The following is a 26,811-nucleotide window of genomic DNA, read 5'->3' on the forward strand; positions in this document are numbered from 1 at the left end:
CCTTGGTTGTAATTTCATCCAAGTCTTTACACTCTATAAGTGTCTCCTGGGTCAGAACTTTTATATTTGCTTGGTCACCAAGGCATTTCCTCATTGTTTCCTGCGAGTCGGCTGACATTGCTGAACCACTTAGTTGCAGCAGCATTTCACCGCCTTGTGTTTTACGAATTCGGGTAACTTTCTTTTCGAATTCGCTGAGAGTAGAATCGGACTTAATTTTCCTAAGAATTTCGGCATAAGTAAGATTTCCATTCTTAGAAATTAATATCGCCTGGGGTTTTGTTTTTGGGGGTTTTGCGGTTTGCGGTTTAGCTTTTCTAGCTACAATATTCCACGGCAGTGTTTTTGGACTTTGAGGGTCATTTGGGTTATTACCTTTATTTTGTTGGGTTTCCTTAGGTCTCTTTGATGGTGGATTTACAGCGCCTTCAAAAGTGTGAGGTATAGCGCGGTCATTTGTTATTATTGATCGCTTAGCTTGACCAATCAAATTTGTATTTGCGCGAGTTTTTGGCGAGTTTGTGCATGTTCGCTTAATTTGTTGCTGCGTGTGCTCATCTTCTATTGGTTCATCAGTGTGCATAGTGCGGCCTCTTTTCGGCTGAATGATTGAGTGGGTGGTTGACTCTTTGAATTCAGCTAGTGCTTGTTTTTGTAGCTGCGATATCCTATCAATGATATTTTTCATATTCTGGTTCACATGTCTTTGTTTTTGGCCATGTGTGAGAGCAATTAGTTCATCTATGAGCACTCCCAATGCAGTGAGCACGTTCTCTCCTTCGCTCATGTTTATGATGGGGTCAGTTTTAGTGTCGCTTTGTGTTGATGGCAGATTGACTACGATCAAATTATCAGCTGTTCGCGTTGGTTTATTGCAATGGGTCATATCAAGCGCAGTTGGCGTTGCAGTGTTGACCGATTGTACGCTGGGCGTTATCACCCGTCGCTCGGGTGATCGGGCAGTTTTGCTGCTCCGTGTAAATGGACTAATTCCAGCCATTTCACTTTTCTCCTTGGTGTCTGCTATGGGATTTGCTGTTTTTGCTTTAGTTGACATTTTTTAGCCACATAAACAGAAATCCTCTAGCGCTGGTGTTGAGCAGAGATTCCTCAGGATCAGGCCTCAGGAATTTCTCTCAATGTGGATTGTGGATTTCAAGAGGGTGTAAAAAGAATTAAAAAAGGGAGACGACCATATGAGCAGCTGAGAGAGCGCTCTTTGCGTATTCCCTTTTGTGCGGACCTTTGCCCGACAATAAATAAATATTTTGAAATAGAAATAGCACTTACCGCTTGTACGACTTTTCTGTCGATTCAATTTAGTGCCGGTTTGCTAGTTGCGTTTGCAGTCTGTTTTTTTCGCGCACTTGCGGACTTTAAACACTTTTGTAAAACTTTGTTTATGTTCCATAGGTTGGGACACTCACAAAACACGTCCGTACTTGTGCACTTCAACTATATGCGTAAGTATTCCATTTTACACATGTGTGTGTGTGTGTGTGTGTGTGTGTGTGTGTGTGAGGTGGGTTGTGGTAAGTTGGGCTTTCGTTGAAATGTGGAGCGGCGAAAGGTTGGAGATGCAATACCACTGGAAATGTAGGCCAAACTATGAGTAAACAACAGCACCAGGCGGAAGTTAACACACACTCGCAAAGCATCCAAACAGAAAGTAAAAAAAAACACAACTCTTAACACTCTTGTATACCAAAATACGTATAAGCCGCTGCACGAAATAGCAAAAACAAATTTTGCCATAAACAGTGACAAGAATGAACAGAGGCAGATGATGTGGTGGCCGTGCTACCATAAGTCCACCTGTGTGCTATTGTGGTTAAACAGCAAGTGTGTATGTTCATATATAATATATGTAGCATGTGTGCATGACCTGCATAAATCTATCGATTCGTTACCCTGTTTTTGGTAGGCAAGGGTTGTACAGGTACTTACTTAACTAGCATTGCTCAGCAAGCACCACAACTAAAGATGTAGAAATCTGGTGGCAACCTGCGAAGAATTAACGATGAACTGCAATTGATCGAGGTGAAACTCTAAATTGGTACTATTCGCGAAGCATTTTACTATGACAATACAGAAAGTAAGCTACTAATTCCATTTCCTTGTAGTACTGCTACACCACTATTAGCAATTGGATGGAGGATATCTCTGCTGGGTATGTATAAAAGCTTGATGAAATAGTTAAAACTGGGCCAGTGGATTGAGCAAACAAACAGAACTAAATACGATATTTTCATCTGCGATAATTTAACCTTTGTACTGAAATTTTACAAATTTTCCACTTTTACAGTGATGTTGCCAGAGATGGAGATCGTTTAATATCGATTATGTTTGATTGTTTGGACTCCGAGGATCTACCGCGGTGTATATTCACACAAAAATATGATTGCAATGTATGTACAGATGTAAACATTGATTTGCCCTCGAAGTGTTTTTGAGTGAGAAAAAGATAAAGTTAATTTGTGGAAAAGACTTACTGTTTCTTTTTGATTTTTAATAATTATGAACCATATTAGCTTTTCACATGGAGCTAATTAAAGTTGAAGTCCAAATGAAATTTACAACAAAAGAACTGTGTCAAAATAAACATAAGAATTCCCCCTTATCAAGTGAAAATGATTATTTTATGCAATTTCAACAACACGACCAAACCCAAAGTGAGCGTGTATCGTGCTGGTCAATAATGGAATTTTGATTGATTTAACCGTGATTATCTAAGGCCACCACGGCAGGGAATAATAAGAAACGACCGATCATAAATGCTGGCACATGCCTAACTGCGTTCGGCTAAATCGCAACCAAGTTGTTGTGACATAAGGTTATTTTTGGCACTTCGAAGCGATCGTAACAGCAGTTCCAGTGAGTGAAAACTTTAAATGGAATAATTGTGTGTGTGGTGTTAGCGAAGGCTTGTTTACGGTTTGTTGGAGACCAAAACTTCGCGTCGTCTACGGACGCTGGCATTGCTTTATATAAAAAAACCGCGAGATGGGACCACGATTCCTCTGTGCTTGAAAGAATGAGCATTCTGCATATAGAGCGCTCTTGCCATAGATTAGTCTTCTTTAGTCTGCAAACTACGAATAGGCATTAGCGCTATAGAAATGAATATGAAATGAAAATCGGTTTCATATCCTCTCATCACATTGATTTGATCAAGCTTTGACCATGTAACTTACAATTTAAAAATGAGCAAAGCTGTGGCAGCGAACGATCGTCAATTGATAACTAGTCTTGACGCCAGTTGGCAATGACAATAAAACATGGTCAACAACAATAATGTACGACTGTTTTTGAAGAAACCGACGCAACAACCAGCGAACCCTACCTACCGAAATCACAACACAATGAACGAGTACTTTAACACAAATACCAATGCACTTTGATGTGGCCTTGCGCCGAGTGGAGAAAAATACTACAACAAAGCTGCATACAAACATCTGCGCATATGTTCATATCACAGTGAAGGTAATCACGACGGTATTCTTTTTTGCACTGCATTAAGAGAAGAAACCTATCGAAACCGAATAACACCAGAGTAGTCGCGGCACTCTACATCTTACAATGCTACAGTGCAGCAACGTGCAACAACCAGCACAAATCAAGCGGTGAGACCACCAGACTCTACAACAAAACCAGTCGACACTTGTGCGACGCAAGTGGGTGGGCCATCGCCATTCAACGCTCATCGCTGCTGCGGATATCAGTTTTCTACAATCACTGCTGTACGAATACTTCGCTGGCACATGGTAGAAGCGGGCCATTTATACGGTGGCGGAGCAAATATGCACTAACTTCAACTCGTGAGTTATGTGTGTACACTTGGGCACCTTGAACGTGTTGCAAATTTTAATTTAAGCGCATGGCATTTGAAACGAATTGTTTTGGCTTTGCCATTCTTGCAGTTGCTACATTTTGTCCGACCGATTAACGTTTGCAATATATGCAAATGCAATTCTTTTTCTCTACTTCTGCATATTGTTGTCACTGCACTTCTGTTTTCATTCACTTTTGTCGTTATTCCACGTGAATGCATTGAATTTGAGCAGAAACAAAAGTTGGGTTCAACACACTTTTGGAACGTCGACACACACACACATCTATAGAAATATTTATATATGAAGTAATGTAAGCAAATAATAAGCAGTAATCTGAACACCGCACTCTCCGCTATTAGTATCTATAAATCACAATATACATACGACAGTGACACCGAAATAGAACACTCGCATATGTACAAAGGTGTAAATATATTTTTATATCATGGAACCAAAGGAACAGCTCGCCCAATAGAAGGAGGTGATCCTGGACTCATCGCGGATTTGTCGAAAGATTTGAATGTTTTTACATATATCTCGATTACTAATGAACTCACACATTTATACATATACAAATATACAGACATAAAATCGAATCGAATTTATAATATAATATAAATGTATTTATGTAATTATAAAACTATTTTTAATATTTTAATTTTTACTTAGGAAGTACAGAACCTGATTAGCGTTGTTCTGCCTGAAATTGCTAGGAGCTAAGAAAGTTTCACACGCTATAAACGGAGCTACTTTTTTAAGGCAGTTTGGGTTTGCGACGCTACAGATTATTGTATTAGGTCGGAGACCAATAATTAAAAGATCATGATTTTTTTATTGCAACAAATGTATCTATAAGAATTTTAGCAAAACTTGAACTAAAAACTACAAGTTGAAAAGTTTCTCTCAATTAGCTCCCTCAAAGCTAGCAAGTACTAGTTCCACACAAAAATTGTGAGACGCTACGCGCCACTTTATGCGACGCTCTACAAAGGCGGTTGTATGGCTTTGACAATTTGGTGAGCGAACCAAAGCGATGTTGTCTCAAAGCCATGCCGCGTGGAGCTCTTTGCAGGAAGCGTAGAAAATAAAAAAATCTGTTTGAAAAACTAATGTAAATCCGAATTTGGAGGAAGCAACGGTAGGCAATTGAGCCATGACTCACTTGTTGTTGCTGTTGCCTGCTAAACTGCTACCACAAAGGCGTCAAAGAGTCAATGCATACAAAGCGGTCCAAACAAATAAACTACAGCAACCCAAACCAAAACACTTTCACAACCAAAACTGCAGCTTGAAAATGTGCGACAAAAGGTACGATTCTAGACCTTTGATAACAAAGCTAAGCCATGAATGACGCTTTGGAAAGCCACCCAGTAGCTTTCACAATCGCATTTATATGCATTTTTTTTGCCGCCTTCTCAAGGCAGACATTTACACGATAAGCGTTTAGTTCACCCTATGCCAGTTTGGCAGAAATACTTCAAATTGTGTCTGTATGTGCGTAATTTTAACGCTATTAGTCAAAACCAGTGTATTATAAGTCTTCGACGTTAGTGCATGTTCTGTACACAAGTATTTATTATCTCAAGTATATATTTAGTTAAAACATTTCTCACTTTTGTGGTATATCCCTAATGTAATCAGGAAAATACAGAGACCTTATAGCAGAATTACGTCAAAAAGTTTGTTAATGCGGTGGAAATCGAACTCAAGTCCTTCAAAGTGCTATGTATGTATATTACATATATAGATATGAACACCTACTAAGTATCACAGCGCTCATTCGTTCATCTCATCCGGCGGCAGACTTATATAAATTGCACTACTTGGTTGCATTTTTGTTTTAATCACAGGCTTTACCATAGGTCGCTGCTACATCGGACGCATTACTCATGCGCTAAATTTAGGGGTAAAATTCGATTGTGGCGACAACTCAAAAGATACATATTTTGCAGAGAAACCGAATAATTGCAATTAGTAAGGCGAGTGTCTTTTAGCAACTGGCAGTAGCACATCAATTCCCATCCAAACGTGGACTAAACGACGCGGACAACACACAAACAGCGCTGCAGACGTGATGGTGGTAGAAGCAATGCTAAAATGAAGAATAAAAAAACACAACCAAAACCAAAACCGAAACCGAATGAACGGTAGTCGCTGTCAACAAAGCATGTTTGCAATTAATGTCCACAATTTATTTCGGTCACAAACGTAGAAGGGATGAGCCACCGAAGCACAGCGGCATTCAGCATACAATAACAAAATGTAGGCAAAGGCAAACAGTCACATGTGCAATAGCGACAGTAATAACAGAAGCATTGCGAACGATGATGCGGCCTCCACCTGCTACTGCCATTTCCCCCTACGACAGCGCACCATCTACAAAGCAACAAGAAATTCTGCAAATGTTTCTTTTTTAATTGAGCTAAAAAACGGAGAACCATAACATATTGTTGCGGTTGTTTTTGTGTTGAAGTGTAAGAGCAGACAACTGATAAATCATAACAAATACCCACAAGCAAGCACAACCGACGCCGACAAGTGTTCCCTGCTTCGTGGTGGATAAAGGATTGCGTCTCGCCAATGGAAAATCAAAAATTGTACTCACAATTTTTCATTCCGAAACTTTAAATCGCTCGAGTTGAAAACCTTAATTAATTAATAATAGCACATTCAATAAATGTATACGTACAATTATAAGAGTATGTACAATATATAAGTATATGCGCTGAAGTGTCAGTAATCTACTGGACAGGAAATTCAAAATGTCTACAAAAACAACAAAACAAACATAATATTGTACAGTTTAAAGAATAAGAAAGAAAGTCAATTCATATTTTAATATGTGCTAACTTTTTTCTTCATTTTTAAATAATATTTTCTTAACTTTATCAATATTCATACCCACAATACACAACATATGTTCACACACAAGTTCATTTAAGGGGAATATGAATGGGACCAAGTAAAACACTCTCGTTTTTATAAAAAATATGCCATATGTACATATGTATATAGTGTCAATGATGAAGAACGGGGAATGTGGTAAAGACAAGGGAAGTGTAAATATTCAATCCATATTGTATATACAAATAACCAACTGAGTACAACTGTTGCCCCCTTGGAGCCCACTGATTTGCTCTATCCCCTTCCGGGTATGCTCAATAACGCACCTAATTTCAAAACAGGATAACATGTTTATATAACATTAATTTGTCTACGTTGCAACCAAGTAAACATAAAAATGCATGTCCTCACATACCTACCTACATACAAGTACATATGTATGTACCTAACCTACGACAATCAAAAATGAATTGAGAATAGGAAACAACAGCTTTCTACAAGCACAAAAGTGGTATAGATGTATGCATACACATACATATGTATGTGGCCATATACGCGTGCGCTTTATATTTATGCGCCTAATTGGCATGCAGCGCACACACTTCCCGCCTCGCAAGCACTCGATCAAAATGAACGAAAGAACGAAAAAACACACTAAAAGTAAGGAAAGTCAACACTTTGGTGGCAAGGGAAAAGCCGAACGCAATTGACAACCAACAATTTTAACGTGGTGTCAAGTTGCGAGTTGCATGTTGCATGTTGTAACTAGTTGAATTTACATTAGATATATGTATTTATAAATAAAAACAACCATGAACCCACCACACTTGAAGTTGCAAATGAGGGCTCAGCACATACTCTAGTCTTCTAAGCTTGCGCTTGATCGCTTCTCGTCGAACAGGCGATGAAGGTACACAATGGCTCAACAATGTTCAAAGCCAAATAATAAGAAAGACAGAGGGAAACGTCGACTACAATATCCACATTTCAAATTATGGCTTGCCGCCTTCATTTGACTCACTGACTGAATCCCAACACACAAATGCCTTAAAGAGAATTTCTGGCAGGGAAAACAAACAGCAAAAACCAACAGTACAACAGTACAACCGAACAGCTGAACGAATTGTGCAGACAACAGAAGCAGCGGTCAATATTGCCAACGTCGATAAACATTATAGCGATAGGCAACGAGCGATTATATTCGGGGGGTGTGTAACACCAACGGCCGCCAGGTCCCGCTGCATGATTGCCTTGTCGGCTGTCTGGCTGAATGGCGGTCCTCATCGCAATAAAAAATGCCAATGACAGCTGCGCTGGCCGTCCGTCCGCTTTGTCAACCGATGGTGACGGCAATAATGGTTTGAACGGGTGCAATGACGATCACACAACAAGAACAGTACCCCGAAAGCCAAAAGCAACAGCAACAGCTATAGCAACATTAAATGTGGCAGCAGCAACACGACAACAGCATATTAGTTGCTTGAGCAGTATTCGTGTCGTTTGAGTATTCTGTCCTTATCTCTCACACCAATGTTATTATTGTTTTGCTGTCATATCAGTATTGTAAAGCGCGGACAATGACCAGGCAATGACCTATCGCTGATTCGAGTATTATTAGCATTTCAACGTATCGCATGAAAACGATTAGCATTAACGTCACTCTTTGAGTCTTACCCCTATCTCTTGCCTTACGACACTTACTACTTATCTTCTCTCTTCTTTGCGAATGCGTGGATTCTACTAAATTAAAACGCTGATCAGACTCTCCAAGCTTAGCCTACGCGACGATCACTCTACTGATCACTTTCACGGCACTGAGTATATTGAGTTTTAACCGCGATTCCTTTGCATCCAATACTTATAAAACTAAGTTTAAGAAATGCCTGCAACCGGTTTCGCAAACTCTAAACTCTCTAAAGTTACTAAATCAATAATCCCTAGGATATAATATTAATAGTAATTTAGTATTAAAAACTCTAAGCCAACACTCGAGCTCTCAAATAAATATTGCTTTATCGGCGGTCTATAGTTATCCCGGAGTGCTTCAGCAAGGCACTTAAAAGAGTTTGATAGATCCTTTTAACAACCTTACATCAAGTGGACAACCCTAAGCTCACAAAAGTGTTACATGCTGTCAAAACTTTAAATCGTTTGCATGTGTCTGCTATTTTTTATTTTTCCTTTGGCATTTAGACGTCCATGTAAATTAAAATGTAAACAACTTGGTGCTTTGTGAAGAAATTTGCTAAATGGCGTCGCAAAGCAGCGAATCGAATGGCGTTAAGCAGATTGCTTAGACAATGATCCGAACTGTCCACAACGAAGTTGCATTCGTTGATAGTAGTCTAAGCACAATTGCATAAGCGTCTTTAAAGAGCTTTTGATGCTAAATAGTACATTCTTTACTACCCATACATGCATACAGATATATCTATCAATGTTCATATGCATATGCGACGGACAGCCACCAATTGTTGCGTCAGCTTTTTAACTGGGTTCAGCTCGAGTGGGCTGTTATTTATTTGCATACGCAATGTGTTTAATTGACGACAACAACCGCTTATCTTCTCCGCTATAATTTTACGATTGCAGGTGTTTGAAAGTATGTGCGTGTGTGTAAATACTTAGCCTCAAGCGAATAAGTCTTCTTATCAACTCTTCTAATTACATGTGTTAATGCATATCATTGTGTGTAAGTAAATAGATACTAAATTGATAAATACATACATACGCATGTTTTTGTAAATTGACAGAAAAATTATTGCACTTTGGCAATGCCGTCTCAGAACTTCAATATGTTTGTGGAGCTAATAATATACATATGTATTTGCTGGTAAATATTGAACTTTTAACATCCACCTATGTTTGATTGAAATTACCTACTCCTACTAACTTGTGAAAAGCAAAGAGAAACTGAATTTATACAAGAAATCTCACTCCATACACTTACCAACTCTTATTGTATCTGTAGAAAAGTGTTTCTTAAAATTTGCCACTAAGAAGAAAATGAAGCAAATAAATACAACAATCACATAACAGCCCTGAGCGCAGGTATCAACAACCTTCGGGACAGTGATATCCGACGAGCCAAAATTAAATTCCATCGAAATTATTCATACACAGTTAAAGGCTAGCAAAATATTAAAACAGAACAGTATTAAAAAAGCTCGGACACTGCTGTCATTGCTAAAGAGATTTATACAGTGGTGGCCATTTAAATGGCGTCAGGCGTAGGCGTGGTTATGATTTCAGAACTAATGATTAGTGAGTAAATGTTTTCTCAATTATTTAAGGGGACCTGATGGTCACGGATTTTCAAAAAATCATTTTTTTATATTTCGTTAGTATATACTCTTAAGAATATATTGTCGAAGTTTCATAGAGATATACCAAGTATTTAGTGTTTTTCAACCCGTTTCAAGGTCAGCGGTAATAACTCAGAGTAATACTTAGTTTAAACTTCAAACGCATTTATCTCGAAACTATTTTTTTTCATGCGGCGGCGACACAAAAAAACTACTCGACGGAATTGTTTGAAATTCGAATGTGTCATTTTGTACAGTACTGGCTATCGCAGAAACTAGAATAAATGTTAAATGTCAAAAATTTCTATTTATTTCATTACCCGTATTTTAAAAAAAATTAAGTGAATAGTTCAAAACTGGAATGCTTTTTATGGGTGATTAATTCAAATATTTATTTAAACGTTTTGATTATCGATAAATGAACTTTTTCTCGCTTTTATGGATTGCGAAAGCAAAGCGATTGCTGTTTTAATTTGCAAAACTGTGGAAGCTTGCCGTGGACAGGACTACGATAATGGTAGTAATATGCGAGGTAAATAGGAAGGAGATAAATTAAAGTTTGAATGAGATGTTTATGTCTTCTTATTAACTTTCAAATCTCACTATTCATATATTCCGGTATAATCTGTAAAAATATTTTTGACCGAAATTCTATATACATATGTAAGTATGAGCTGATTTATAACATTATTAATTTTCAAAAGCGTACAAAACAAATTTGTTCCACCCAACATCAACATGAAAGCAAATTTAATACAGAGTTGATGAGAGTTTAAAACACTACGTCGTATTCGGCTTATTCTTCAAAAATATTGAAGTAGAAAGAGGGAAGATAGAATTAAACAATAAAGGCGCACAACGCCTAACACACTGACCACTTAGAGTGTCGTTTAGCGAACTACACTGTCAAATTCGTTTACACACACAGTAAAGATTTTTCGAATGGCCTAAGAGAACAGCTCATTTTGGACAGAGGTTCCCAAAAATTATCAAACAAAAACTATTTCAAAATTTGCACTTTTTTACATAACACAAGTCATAACAAATTTTGCATTACCAATTTATTAAAATTATCGATACGAGTAAAGTACATATATACATACGAGTATGTTCATACTTGTATGAATATAAATTGAGCAGCAACTTGTTCTGCTTATCACGTAGAATAACGGCCAAATGAGAGAGCCAAGGTTGATGCACTGGAGCTTTTCAGTAACTTTCGGACCCCCCGAAAGTTAAATTTCGTTCATTAGCAATTATTAGATGCTCACAACGTTTAGTTTATATGGTATCACTCTCAATTAGGTCGACGCGAGCTGTAGCTTGGCTTTGAATCCATATGGATCAGTGTGAAACGTGTATGTTACTTTTTTGTTATCTCCATATTCGTTATGATATACTAAATACGAAATTTGACAGTCAAACAGCGAAAGGTCAAAAAACCGAATTTAATTGTTAATAAAAACAATAACAACTGATTGCAATGGATAAATGGGTTAATCATAACTTGCGACAGCAAATTGTCTCAAAACGTAGAAATAGAAAATTATTGAATTTGTTATATTTTTTGGTAAAAACTCAATTTACCAAAATGCAACCCCCTTTTGAAAACTGGGAAAAGATATATTAAAATATTAAAAATTATTTAAACCGAAGAGAACAAAATGGTGTTATGGGAAATAGGCATAGTCCCGGAACCATGTTGCATATTTACACATACATACATACTATAAAATTTTTATAACTGTGCCAATTTTTATCAAAATATCAAATTTTAACTAATGGTACATATGCCCTTGAGATGGTCAGACGGACGTATAGCCCTGTATCTATTTCAATTCTATTGCTTACATATATACTATGCAACATGTTAAAAGAATATAAAGACTCCTGTGATCGTTGGCAGCACTTAACACACTGTCATGAAAACTACGACAACAATATATGTATGTACATAAATATTCAGTAATCCGCTACCAAGGGAGTAATACTACTTACGGGTATATAAGTATTGAATTGTGAATGTGTATATTGTACATACATACATACGTGTGCATATACACTTATAACAGAGTAGTAATGCACTCCACGTTCACAATAAAAACGCGTCATTGCTATGGCAACCATCAACACCGCCGATGACACCAGGAGTGTGGGGGAGACCATCGAGGTGGCAGGCGTTACTGACTACTTTAGCGCGCACGAACACGTTTTGCAACGAAAGGGTAGCAAAAGGCAACTCGAAAGAAGTAGATAAGTGGCAGACGTTGCAGATGGATAGAGCAAGTTTGTGAGTTCGCACTGCAGGGCATGTCCTAACGAAGGAGTCTTTAACCTTTCAAGGATTTTCAAGCTCACACCTCACTCGTACACGCTTATTTCCATACACACACATATAGTCACATGACGAAACGGATGCGCAATACAATATGTTGAATGTATGTATGTGCACATGTATGTGTGTGCACTTCAGCACATCGTAAAACGTACATGAGTTGGATATTCTAATAATTTCGACCGTTGGTCCACAACTTGAAATCACCCATTGTGCGTGAAAAAATGAACTTATAAGTTCAGGAAAAGCAGTGGCAGTCATAATTTATCAGTTGTATATATGTATCTATATGTTCCACTCTTCTCAGCTACTTATACTCAGTAGACAGACTAATGACACGTCAGAAAAAACCATGAAATTTCGATAAGTTATTACCTCATGTGTGTGATGAGTTGATGTTGACATATCATTTGCAAAACCAGAGATGGAAGTTAAAACCTCAAAAGTTCTAACGTCTAACATGCGCTTGGGAAAATCCAACTACAGCCCTAAAAATGTCACAGATATACCATACGAGTGTATAGAAATATTCGCCAATTAGGAGAGAATAGGCAACCATAAAAGAAAAATTCTTATGCTTTCTGAAAGCGAAGAAAATAAGCTCAAAGGTTTTCGAATTAAAAATGTATATCAAAGAATATTACTTAAAGCATGTATTCCTTCGACTGATTAGAAGGGGATTGTGCGACTAAAATAAAAGAACCCTTGTTTGCCTGCACTAAACACCGCTCCATGCAAGTCGAACATTTTCTTGAAGATATTTATGTATGCATTTGTATCTACGAATGTGCATTCATATTTTTATGCAGTAAATATTCAAGAGCTCACGTGTTCGCATTATGCAGTATCGCTTAAGGGTGAGATAAAGCATCGCAGATGAATTAAGATAAAAGAAAGAGAAGCTACGCACTTTCGTCAATATTTGCATCAGGCATAATTATAATATGAGCATGCTATTCAAAGGGGCACGCCAACACTCACATTCATACGTGCAAACAAACAAAAATGTACACATGAAGTCCTAAAACAACTTCTCGCATATTTACAGAAAAAAGATGACGGCTCCTTACAAAATGGGGTGGAATTATTTATACCTTTTGACTCCGAGTTAAATGCAATTAAAGGAAAAGGAATAAAATATTGTTAAAACAAGAAAGCTAGGGGAAACTGTTAAGCCTGAAATGCTGTAATAGCCCTATTAACATCTAAACTTTACCAATTAGTTGATAGTTGATATGCGAGTCGCACAGGGAAATATCGACGGTGTGAATATTAAATAGTATGGATGGAACATATCTTAAGACAAAGTCAAAGAGAACTGGAGAGCATTTAGTTAATAATTAAATATTTATATTCACAAACATCTACAATATTGGTAGTTCCTTTCCATTCGAATACAGTACCCAATTATTTTTTTGTATTTGCGTAGATATTTAAAATCGCCGCCAACTATAGTCATAGGCCTTTAAAGTGGGCGGAGACAAAAAAATATGAAATTATTGAAAGTATCAAAGATATGAAAGGAAACATTCATACATACAAACACGGGGTTATGGTGAATCATATAAAAAGGAACCAAGTATAAATTTTATGTGCCAAATTAGAACGAGACAACACGTTCAACAGCAAATGTAGCAACGAAAAAGAAAACAAAAGCGAGCCATGCAAATGAAACGAACAAATTAAGAGACACATGTGTATGAGAATGCTCGATCAGGCCAAATATATTTTTCTACGAATACTTAATCGCCCTCAAACATATATTAGATACATTGTAACGGTAATATTGCAGATTTAAGCAAATTCACATAAGATGTGTATGCTTGAGAGATGCTTTTTGAATTGCCAGTATTCTAAGCCAAGTTCGGATAATGAATGAGGATATGTTGGCATATTATGAAAAGGCTAAACACTTTCGTCAATAGAACAAAATTGCGCGATAAATTAATATATGTATGTACATACACACATACACACATACGTAATACGACTGGTATGTACGCTCAAAATATAGTCGAAAAAAAAATTAATATTAAAAATAAATTTGTATATTATGTATGAAGGTCCAATGACTAGTTGAGTGTACGTAGTACATTTTTAGTGCACCACAGTGATCATTATCGTTTCCAGGAAAATTTTACTTCGCTATTTCAATCTTAGCACCGAAGTCAACTTATTTAAACTGTCATGAAAACATTTAAGAAACTAATGATAAATGCGTTTGTTTGGACACTGCTATGCCTTTAAGATTTTGAACAATTCACGATAACATTCAATCGGAATTAACGTTTCTTTTTATGCACTTGCATAAATACTGTTGAAGTGAATATTGCTCTTAACGTATTCATTACCCGATTACATTCCGTGCAGAGTTACTTGTCTTTTCCAGGATAATGTCGAGCAACTGCTGACCATGTGATCCACTTGACCGACTTTCTGTCCATCAATTGAGCGACTTAATAACAAATTGCATCTCAACATTCCCAACAACAACAAATAATGCTAATTACTGCAACCCCACAACAACAATAGTAAATTGACAACAAAAGCGTCGCTGGCGTTCGGTTGACGTTTGTTTGATGGAATGCAGTTGCGCATGTACAGACCAATCTAAACGCCAACACGCTAACTAGCAAACATTTAAGCTTATATAAATGTAAATGCAAAAGCTTTTATATTCAAACAGCACAAGTACATTTGATTTGAAATTTTTGTACTGTTGATATTGCTATTCGCTTTACCAACTGCTGACTGCAGTCGCAAACAATTTTTGCAACCACTACAAGCCATTACAGCCTCACTCGCTGCCTTTTTATTTATACCATAATTCTAAGGGGCACTGAAGCGCAAAAACAACAAACGAAGCTGGAGCAGCACGCCTCGACCTCCCTCGTCACTCTAACAAAACTGACAACGAATGGCTCAGTAGCTTTGGAATTTATCTGAACACCAGTAGCAATTGTAATATTAGACGCACCAACAGCCGCCGCCTGCATGGAACACTGCACTGTATGCATCAATGTATGCATCACCATCATCATTAACTAAATAATAATCACTCAGCGGCTGTTATAAGGAAACTATCGTGGCCATCAAAGATGAGGTACAGCTGCACACGCCGACCAGCGAGCGACCGCTGCAGTCGCCTTTCCTTTCACTGATCACTGCATTTTACTGATTATCATGTTTCGTCTTTTTACTGCAAAGGCTGCATTCCGAAGTTCCAACACGCTAGCATACCAGCATGTCTGCGTGCGAAAGTCATACAGTCCCTATATAAACACATGTACATACATACATACATATGTATGTATGAATATATACATATGTATATGGATCACTGTTACGTTTATCTGTCTGTCTCGACTAAATAACGACTTTGTTGTTGTTGCAATACTATTTGCTATTGCCAATGATTAGGCGCATTGTTGTTGTCGCTGGCAATGCAGTAAGAATGCGAAATGTCAAGTTTTAGCTTACAACAGCAACTAGCAGCCAGTCGACCAAGTGGCTATATTAATTGAAAATACTTTATTGCCACTATTATTGAAATATCAGTTAATACTATACTGCAACATCCCATGCCTTCTACAAACATACGAACGTTTAGCAGTGCAGTTGAGAAAGTGTTTGTTAATATAGAGCCTTTTCTTATGTTTTGGCCTGACAAACTGATTAAATAACGTCCAATCGTTTCCTTGTCTAAACTCGTGCAAAGGTGCATGTATGTATCTGCTGGACAGGTATTACACCTCGTTTGACCCGATTGAAATAAATTCTAAAATGTTTTTGACAAGAAAAAACCGTTTGAAATTAGATGACTAAGTCCCCTAGATTTTGTTCTAAGACTATAAAAACAGTCTACTCCAAGCTGGTGAGAAGACATTATTTTTTATATATTCGCGGGTATAACCCGCTTAACTTCCATACATTTCGCTATAAAATCCTGTATTAAAAATTAATCATACGCAATGGTGAATATTCTATTTTCAACACCATACATATGCATATGTACGCATGTGTATGTAAAAATATCCGAGTGGCCCGCTAAAGCATTGTGCGCCCTCAGGATAAAGCTGTCATCGTCGTTGCAACAATTAGTGCAACTAAGTCGCTGCTTAAGTCAACAAAAACAACGACGCCAGCAAAGTTGCATACACGAGCGTCATTTGTGCTGTTTCTTCACTGCCCATTATGCCATTTCACTGGAGTGTGAGACCATATGAATTGGTAAGCGGGTGTGATGTGCAAATTCTTCCTGGAAATAATGCGTGTTGTCGCCATCCCAGGCAACAGGAAGGCAACATATGCACATGTACAAGCACAATTGTATGATTACATACAAACAACATACACAACAGCGTGAGCTTATCGCCATTGCACTACTACTACACCATCAATAAGGAGAGGGGTGGCGCAGCAAACGAGGTAAAGCATGCATTTTATAATTTTTGCGATTTCGCTGTTTGCCATTTTCACTTCATACATCTACGCATTCCATATTGTCAACTACCGCCTTCTTCCTGACGGTCCGCCGACGTACATATTGTCGCAAACCACCGCCACCGTATTGGCATGACACGATACATTCCCAAATGCATACTAACCTATTACAAGTATGTTTCATTTTCTTATTCTCAATTTCTTCTGATTTTCTTCTCATTCGTAAAGGACTTTTGCGCAGCTGCACCGACCAGCCAAGTTACTGGATTAATGAAGCTTACTTTGCTTTTTAGCAATCTAATACCAATGCAAAAATAACATACCCAAAGCGTTTAGTTTTACACTAAAGATATGAATATATCGTTTCACATTTTTCATGTTGTATAAGCTAAGTCCCCTTCCTGAAGTATTTTAGAAATTGAAAATATTGAAACAAGTTTTGGGGCCTTAGCCCTGTTGGCTTTTGTTTGTTTACCCGAGTATGTTTGTGACCATTTTTTATGTTCCATCTAAAAATTAATCTAAAAGCAAAATCATTATGCAACGCTATATAATGAAGGACCCAAATTTAACTAAACCAGTTTTCTTAATTGCAGGTTCACCTTAATGATTTAGTGGCTTGAAAGTGACTGAAAACTCTACCGTTTCTATATTTACTTCTTAAAACGTCTTAAAAAGGCTTAATTTATAAATGTATGAGCATTTGTAAATAACAGCAGAAATAAAGATGCAAAGAGATATCATGTAAAACATCAAATATAAATAACTAAGCAAAACACTAAATTAAACACACAAGCAATTGTCGCCATTTTGACACATGAGCGAATATCGCAGTTATTTCGTACTTCCGTACTTCACTAATATGAAATGCAAGTATTATTTTCGTACAAATATTCAGCACATCAATGAATTTCGCATGTATGCACGCTTGTATGTTTGTATTTGTATGTGTATGTGTTTTCGCATATGGATGTTGACACTTGCTTTGTTGTCATTTGTGTTGTTATTTACACTTATTCCACTTTATTGTTTCCTCGCCGCTGTTATTCGATGTTTATTCATTCAATTGTGATTTCTAGTGCGCGGCGTTTTAATTACTGTCGGCGACAGTGACACCAACAGCAACAACAACACCGACCAGAGCGGGCTGGCTGGTATTAGCAACTTTGCACTTTTGCATCAATTAGTTGCATTTGGCGTTAGGCGCAGCCAAATGAAAAGCTTACTTGCCCTCATTCATACATACATACCCTTATGCTAGTACATCTATTTATGCATAAATACATATACCCATCAAAACACATACATACATATGCAGTATGTACATTTGTATATAGACTTACAAGTATTAAAAAATTTTGCTAAAATTTCTATAAGTCCGATGTTTTCCCGAACAATTCGATTTCAGCTGGGAATTTCTAGCTGCAAAGTAAATGTATTGTATATAGTTTAAGGCCCGCTGCTGGATATTAACATACATATTATATGTAAACATGTATGTATATAATGTGATTTTTCTTCTCAATACTGAAAACTGTCAGATGTGTTCACATATTATCGACAAGTTGTTCATGTCATTCCTTTGTTATCTTTACATATCATGTATTATATATGTATCCCTTGTATGCAAATATATATGCATATGCATTTATGCGCTTACATATATACTTGTACATAGATTGTGGGCAATTTGTTGATAGTGTGGCTGTCACTTAAGCGTTAATTCGGCGTTAATTATTCGCACATTGTATTTGTGTTTAGGAAACCCCAAAGGAGGGTCAAAGTTAATTTCATATACACTATATGCATAGTGCATACATACAAATGTATGTACATAAATTCCTTCTTATATGGCAAAGTAAAACGTGAACAAAATGTAAATATTAATTTGCCTAATTTAAAATACATTGTTAAGAACACAAGCAGCATATAGTGGTAAGGTGGAGGATGAAACGAAATAAGTTAGAGTTTCTGTCAAGGATGTAAAAATAATTGAGTAAGTATGTCTCTATATCGGCAATCTTAACAAGCTCATTTTAATTACAGTACCTCTAGATGCCTATACGCTAATAACAAGAATAAAATTGAATTATTTGAAACCAACGTAGAGTTTGGTCCTTCTACATTTCTTCTTTCAAAATAAGATTATATTATTTTAGATGTCAATTACTGTGTTCTAACTTTTTACACTGCCTTAAATTATTATACCATATTGCTCGTCTACTTTGGCACTACTCCTATCTTATCTATGGGTGTTTATTATTAAACTGTTGATAATATGTCTGTAGATGAATTACACTCACCCTAATGCGTGTACATATATGCCAAGTAATAGGTATATTTCACAGTTACATTTATATTTTTATTTGTATTAATCTAATGTGTATGCACTATATGTATGTTCATATATACCCCTCAGAGCAGCATCAAAGTCAAAAAGTAACCTTCTGTAGCTTATATCTAGAATCTTCAGACTAAACAGTTGTCAAAATACTTGTAAGTATTTTCTTTTATCTACTAATTTTTAAATGCAAGCCAACTATTTTGCTCCATAATGAACTATATATGTGTGTTGTTGGTCTGTTTTGAACTTGTATGAAAATGGCCGAAATCCAATAATTGGGATTCCAGTTAATTGTATGGAGAACGAAAGCCTGCTGATTATTTGAGCTGTATCTAGTTAATTTGACTGCAAGGTATGTATGGCATACATATGTATATGATTTGCTAATTATTTTGCACTTCGACATTTTGCAGATGTCACTTAGTTTGGTTATAATTCAGCGTCAGTTAAAGACATTTTACGATCTATAAGTATTTTTTGACAATTATTCCAGTTCAAAACGCTTTTATTTTCAGATAAAACAAATCTGCATGGGTGGTCTACGTGTGCTTCCATACTATTTCCATTATTTTTATTTCTTATCAGTTTTGGCGTGGAAGTAATGTTTTTTATTTGGTCGTTTATTATACAAATGTATCACCCAACATATACTCGATCTACACGCGCTAATCATGCTAAGTTGCTTAAATGTGTACATATCTACACACAAAAGTATACACATATGAATATTTTTTGTAATATTTGTGAATTCCTCGCCATAATAATATTAGTCGGGTAAAGTTTATTGTTTTAGTAAATCATTCGTTGTTCGATTTCTGTTTCGACACGTATGACTATTTTATTAGCTCCTTAATCGTTAGTACCTGAGGAGCATGCGAATAACATCACAACAATATCACGAGTGAAATCAATAAAAATATGTAAGGCATGTCTATGTTCAGACACAACCGAACACAACATTCTGAAGTTCTCTCATCACTTTGGTGTTTATTTATTTAGATCCCAGTGAAAATAAAAACATACATACGTATACAGATTATCTAAACTTCAAAAAACTCTAAATTTTGCCATTGCATTGGTTTTGTAAATAATTAACAATCTTCATCCGACAATGGAAGCAATCTAGGAAGTCGCCTGCCAATGCCCGATGGATGTTATGAAACGAAATGAACGACATGCGTATATAAGTACTAGATTTTTCAAAAACGGAAGTAGTTAACAAAGGAAAGTCCAAAAATTATTTAAACTTATCACAGTCACTATGGAACTCAAACTTACTATGATCATTCCAACCCGATAGATAATATTCATAAAAACTCGGTGAAAACGAAACATGGTTTGTTGAGCGTGGAGAGTAAAGTACCTTCTGAACGGCTAGATAAAATAATACTTTCATTAAGAAACGTAACAACCAGACACAACAATTGTCTCAAATGGATGAAAGGGCCAATAATGGGGTAAGTTTAGCTGGAATGTTGCGGATTATTAGGCAAAAACTGGGGGAAATATACACAAGCACGGATAAGCTACAACTCAAGCAGACAATCAAATTTGTGGGCATACTTTTTCAGCACATTCGCAGTACATAGACTTACTCCTCAACGTGAGTACAAAGAATCAGACTGAAACCACATCTGTCTAATCGTTCGGCGTGTCTCTGACACTTGTAGTCATGAAGACCCGTCGTTGCTTGCTGACAAAACAAGAAAAAACGTTTACTTCGGCTGCTAGAAGCTATAATACCCTTCACAGGTGCATTAGGAACTATATTTATAACTAGAAAACGTAACCGGCCAACGGTTTGCATCCAACAGAAAACATTTCGCTAGTACTTTCTAGAAACTTTGTTTGATATAAACCACCTTCAAGTCAAATTACTTAATAGGGAAAAAAGATGACGATATTTCTGCCTCGGATATTGTAGCCTGTGCAGGGTATATGCAGAAAACTGCAACACGAGCTCTATAAAAGCAAATGCAGACACAAGCATACATTAACGAGAAGCACTCTTTTTTGCTCCACTACCATCAAAAAAGCAAGCAGCTGTGGTGAATTAAGAACAAATCACGCTTTAGTCCATCTGCATTGGGAGTTTGCTTTCTGCTGTCAACCATTTACTGGCACTTGCAAGTGTATTTACATTTTGTTTGTCAAAACCCTGTGAAATGACGGGAATTCAACATAACCTCACTTTAAAACGAATTTCAGTAGTTTGTAACAATTTTTTTTTTTCTCTATATTTAATTAAAAAGATATTTTGTGACATTTTCTTATTCCTTCCATATTAACATTTGACTTTTCAACCGAACGAACTGATCAGGTAAGCACAGAGAGTTTAACCCAAATTTATCGGAGAAAACTCTAATTGGATGAGATTGAGTTTAGGCGAGTGATAGGCGATCTATGTAATACTTTCAAACCTGAGGAATATTACTGATTTCATTAAACTGGAAGTGTCTGTAATTAGAACTCAACAAAAAAATTCAGTTATTTTTATGCAAAACTCGCCTCGGCCATATTGTAGCTCTCAAATAAGACTGGTTTGCGTTGCAAAAACCAAAATACTCTCAGACTTGTTGTAGTAATGTAAATATGGATTCGAAATCAAATAAAAAATCCAGAGCATGCAAAGTATTCTCACAAAACAAAAGCACTAAACTTGTCGGTCCGATACGAATGTGAACACAGCAATGCACAACCTGTACATAAGTAATCGCTTCAACGAAATACGCGAATTTCCGTACAGTACATTGGACCGAACGACCGACTGATTGCCGTGCTGACGGTTAAAGTGTGGCAATAAAACCCAGTGGAAGTCACTGTCAGCGCTCGAAGAATTACGGCCGTTAAGACAAAAAAAAATCGCAAAAATAAACAACAATTGAGTTTAAGTTTGAAAACGTGTCTCCGCTGGCCGACAGTCTGGTCGTCGCCGTCAATGGTGTTTCGCACGTTTTGCGCGTTTCTTTTGGTCTCCAATGGCTCAAGTTCGGTGAGACTTAATCTAGTGTCTACTGTACATGCATTTATGAGTATGTGGGGCTTGCTAGCTTCCTCGGCAGTCTCCCCGACCTACACATTTTCATGTATGCGAGAAATTTTGTTTGCATGTGTTTATGTATGTGTGTATGTCATCACACACATCACCTCAATGTGTGCATGCTCAAAGACGCTCGACTATACGTCGGTGTTTCAAGTTTATCTTCACAACTTTTTTTGTTGTCGAGATTACTCGTCTGTTGCTGTTTTGCTTGTGTGTATTCTACTATTTTTCTTTTTATTCATACACTATTGGTGTAGGTACGAGTACTTAATTGTTTTTTCTCCATTTGCGAAATTTTTTATTTTGACCGTTTGCGCTTGTGCACGCACACATGATTTTTACATAAGCAACAACAATAATAATGCAGAACTCGGAACAAAGTGAACCGACACAGTCTCGCCTGAAAACCGGTTAATAATATTTGTGCTTATATTACAAATACACACACGTATGTACACCCAAACATACATATACATATGCTTTCATGTAAGTTCATTCGCAGACGTGTGTGTAAGTTTTATTACTAAAGTATTAGTCGATTAACTGAAGCTAAAGTTATGTTGGCTGGTAAGGCATTTGACATGGGTAAGTGGTTTATTCGGTTGATATCAGAGGCATTAGAGGAATTCTTATGTTTTTTATTTATCCAGACTGAATCTAGAACAATGATCACAACTACCAAGTTCGATTTAATCAATTTCCCTTCCTTATTTGTGGCTTCTGCCCTCATCTAATTCTGTTAATAACCCTGATCAAGCAATTTTGTCAAAACTACAGTTTTAAATAATTTGATTGGTATACAACGTATACACTTAAAAACATATGCAGATTTAAATTTTACATATTGGTTCTCTTGTAAACTTCGTTAGTTACCTTTCGTTTCATGTAAAGTATTTCATTTTGAGCCTTTAGTGCTTCCTTGATCTCGACCTCCTTCAGCTCATCCAAAATCTTCTGATATTTTTCTCGATTTTCGACATCCAAGGCCACATGTAGATAGTCGTGCCAATTGCGTGAATCAAAGCCCCAATGACATGTTCGATTTTCGACTTCCCGATGTACATGGCCCACAAACTTCTGTGGCGAAAACCATCCCTTACATTCCAGACACATAATGCAAGTTGGCTTTGTGTATGAGTAAAGTTCGGGTGTACAGATACCATCACATTTCCCGAAACAGCGGTGATATACCTTAAAGGAGATGGCACCTTTCGGGATGTCGTCATCGCTAATGTAATTATTTCGATCTACCCGATGTAAAAGTGCTGCACACAAACGCTCTGCATCAGTGCGTGTTATCAGACCGGACGCCTTTACATCCGTGGGCAAAATTTTTGCAGCTTTAAATTCCAACAGTTGATCAGGTGAACATTGAGAACAATAGATGCCCAATTCATCAAATATTCGATTTATTTGATCGAGTGTAAAATCGGCTAGCACATTGTTTAGAAACTGAGGCAGACACAAACGCATTTCTCCGCCAAGCGAGAAACAACCAATAGTTTTTCCTTCCAATCGCGTTTCGTATAATACACCAGACCCCGAGTCTGGTGCGGTAAAGATGGGTTGTGACAACTCCGGTGGTGGGGGTGGTATGATTTTAACTGTGGTAACAGGAGGCTGTGAAGGAACTGTTTGGGATTGAGGTTGTGTTGTTTGTGACGACATCGACAATGGAAGTGACAGTGGCAACGATTGCGATGGCAATATTTCAGCCAGCTCATGTGGTTCGGGTGAGCTGAGTACTTCTTTTTTAATTAGCGGTGCGACTGGTAGCAAGGCAGAACCCGCAATTGGTGAATTCAAGCAAGATTGTGATGATACTATTTGCGGGCAGTTAGACGATATTTTATGGACACCACTGGAGGAACCGTTTGATGGTAAATTCCCAACCGACAGGTGCCCGGAACAAAGATTACGAACGCCACCAGTGTTTAGGTCTGTGTGGTTGCCACCGCTGCCACTTACGCCAGTCAAAGTGGCATCAAGCGGGCAATTGGGGCCGGTCTGGCAGCCGGCAACGGGTAACGCATGACCAGGTCCCTGCAAACTTTTTGGTGCACTTGTCTGATACTTTTTGAGCACTGTGTGAATATTGGGCGTAACGTACTCAGTCATTTTTTTATTATCCGTTTTTGGACACTTCCTTCTGACGAGGGTAGTGCTGAAGCGGCAGTCTCAGAGGCTAATAAAAATCTGAGTAACTTCAGGTCGTACACCAACTCAACAGTATAATTTACCGACTCTAACTTTTTACAAAGGTTCACATCCAAAAATTTCGGCTTTAATCGCACTCTTCTTCACTTGGACAATTTTAATCGATTTGTTTACACTTTGGCACATTATGCAGTGGCACAAGTTTAATCTTCTATTATATTTCTTTTATTTATTAATTACGTGCTTTATTATGCTTTTATGTTATATTTTTGAAAATTTGTATATACCAAATTTTCTTTACATATATTACTTTAATTTTTTCACTGCTTTAATTATTTTCGCATACAATTCCGACGGCATTTTCGTAGTCAGTCCTTTCATTCGTAAAAGCGACATACAGCACCAAGACCGCTTCACTACTGCTGACACTCTCTTCCACCCCCTGCTTTTCTGTGCTTTTGCAACTTTCGTTTTATTTGCTGCTTTGCGCACTTTACAAACAGCCCGGTTTTTGGCAGCGACGAAATTTCAAAGCAGCGCTGGCAACTAAATAAAAACAAATAATTAAAAAACTGTGCCTATTTTTAAACTCACAGGCACAGCAAAAATTAGAAATATTTCTTTAATCCCCATGTCTTTATTTTATTTTTTTTTTTACTCCTTTTAATTATTATATTATAATTTGTTGCTTTGAGCAACCTATTCACATAATATACAAATTTTGTATTTATCACTGGGATGCTTTTACTATTCAAAACACCAACTTTTAGTAATTTCTGAAAACATTATATGACATCTTCACATGCATTGCAAATTCGCAATCACTGCACATTTCACTGCCTATTTGTGCGACATATCTCCACAAATAGGTATATTCATACGCGAATACATACAAACATTTGTATATATATATATATATATATATGTGTGTGTGAGTAAAAATTTATGCGTTTGTACGTTTGAATGTATCTAGATAATATGCGCATGCAGAATAGTGCGCTGAACAAACGACCTCGCGACTGACCGTTCGACTGATGACCAAATTCTGACGCTCTGAGGCTGAAATGTCAAAAATCCAACTGGATTCTGCTACTTCTGCTGCTCTCCTTTTCTTTTCTTTATTTCACTCGTTCCGAACACTCTTGTGCCAGTTGTTGTACTAACGAGAGAACGCGATAATGTATACCGATACGAATTGTTTGAGTGGCCCCAAAGAGCGAAGCAGTGGCTGCGATGCTGTACGGCTTAATGCCTTCTAAGTTGGTGTGATTGGGGACGGAATCGGCAACGGTGGCCGCGTTGGTAGCTTGCGCGTGTTTTACTCTCTCAGTCGAAATTTCGTTGCGTTCGGTTCTTTGCCTTGTGTTTGTTGTTCTTGCACTTTATTTATTTGCTGCTTTTCTGATTAGAAAATGCAAGAAAAAGTATTTACAATTGTATGTACACAAATATATTGGAGACGTACAGGCAGACATATGTCTCGTCTGTTTGTCGACGCTAGTCGAAAATACTGACAGAACATTCAGCGAAAGGGAGGAGGAAGCACAAACACCACTACAAACAAATAAGGTGACCAAGTCGCAATTTTAAACACCCTTGTCTTCTTTTTTCATATAAAACTTGCTGGTTGATATTCCAAAACTTTTCTTTTTATCCTGCATACATACGCGCATATGTATTGCATTTGCTTTTGCTATTTTTGTTTTATTTTTATTTTTATTTACTGTCGCATTTGTGTTTGTTTCCGCCGATGTATGTATGTAAGTACGTCTGGCACTTAAGTGTGTAAAATATCGCCAAAGATTTTCTTTTGCTTGCTGTAAACACACACATACTACACATATTTTTCGCAAAACTTTACTTATCACATTTTTCTATACATTATTTCATCCACTTAAGCTAAAGTATGTAATGCAAACTTCAGCATATTCTGTACTTGCGAATACATAGGTTTTTATTATTCACAGCACTTCACATTTCGCCGATAATGTTACGTATTTATCACCATTTTTATATTTTGCGATTTAATCAATGCTTTTCGACTTTAAATTTTAAATTATATCCGTTTTATAATTACATATGTGCACAATAAGCACTTGAAAACCTTTATTTCAATTCACTTTGCAAATTTCTTTACACGATTCTTGCCTATTCACGTCAAAGAAATATTCGTTTATCTTTAAAATGTTTTGCGAAATACGCGACACACACTACCTTCTTCCACGAAAGAAGCAGAACAACAATACGGCGTTATCTACTACGCTGTGACGGCAAAGTTAGCGGCGACGCCAATCTGAAAGACCACGACAATAAGACTTCGTATCTCCCAGATACATTGGGCGCCGCCATCATGCTCTACCGAGTCATTGTTGGCAACAGAGAAAATGACAGAAAGTATTATAGCCAAAACAGTCACCGACATTCCTCCCTTCCGTACTTACCGACCATATCGAACCAAATTTGTCAAAAGTTATCCCCGTAGTTGCAATGCAGAAATCAGTTGTTCT

At 37.1% G+C, this 26,811-nt stretch overlaps 1 protein-coding gene across 1 annotated transcript in view; it reads right to left on the reverse strand.

Moving 5' to 3' along the window:
• The window catches only part of Snoo (Sno oncogene), a 73,858-nt gene extending 47,196 nt beyond the window's left edge, over positions 1-26,662 (reverse strand). The window contains exon 1 of the mRNA XM_014231075.3: positions 23,021-26,662. Coding sequence (XP_014086550.1) covers positions 23,021-24,265 — 1,245 coding nt within the window. The 5' untranslated portion in view covers positions 24,266-26,662. The remainder of the gene's footprint in view (positions 1-23,020) is intronic.
• Between the last annotated feature and the right edge of the window lie 149 nt (positions 26,663-26,811).

The sequence above is a fragment of the Bactrocera oleae genome, chromosome 3 (assembly GCF_042242935.1).
Source record: "Bactrocera oleae isolate idBacOlea1 chromosome 3, idBacOlea1, whole genome shotgun sequence".
NCBI lineage: Eukaryota > Metazoa > Arthropoda > Insecta > Diptera > Tephritidae > Bactrocera > Bactrocera oleae.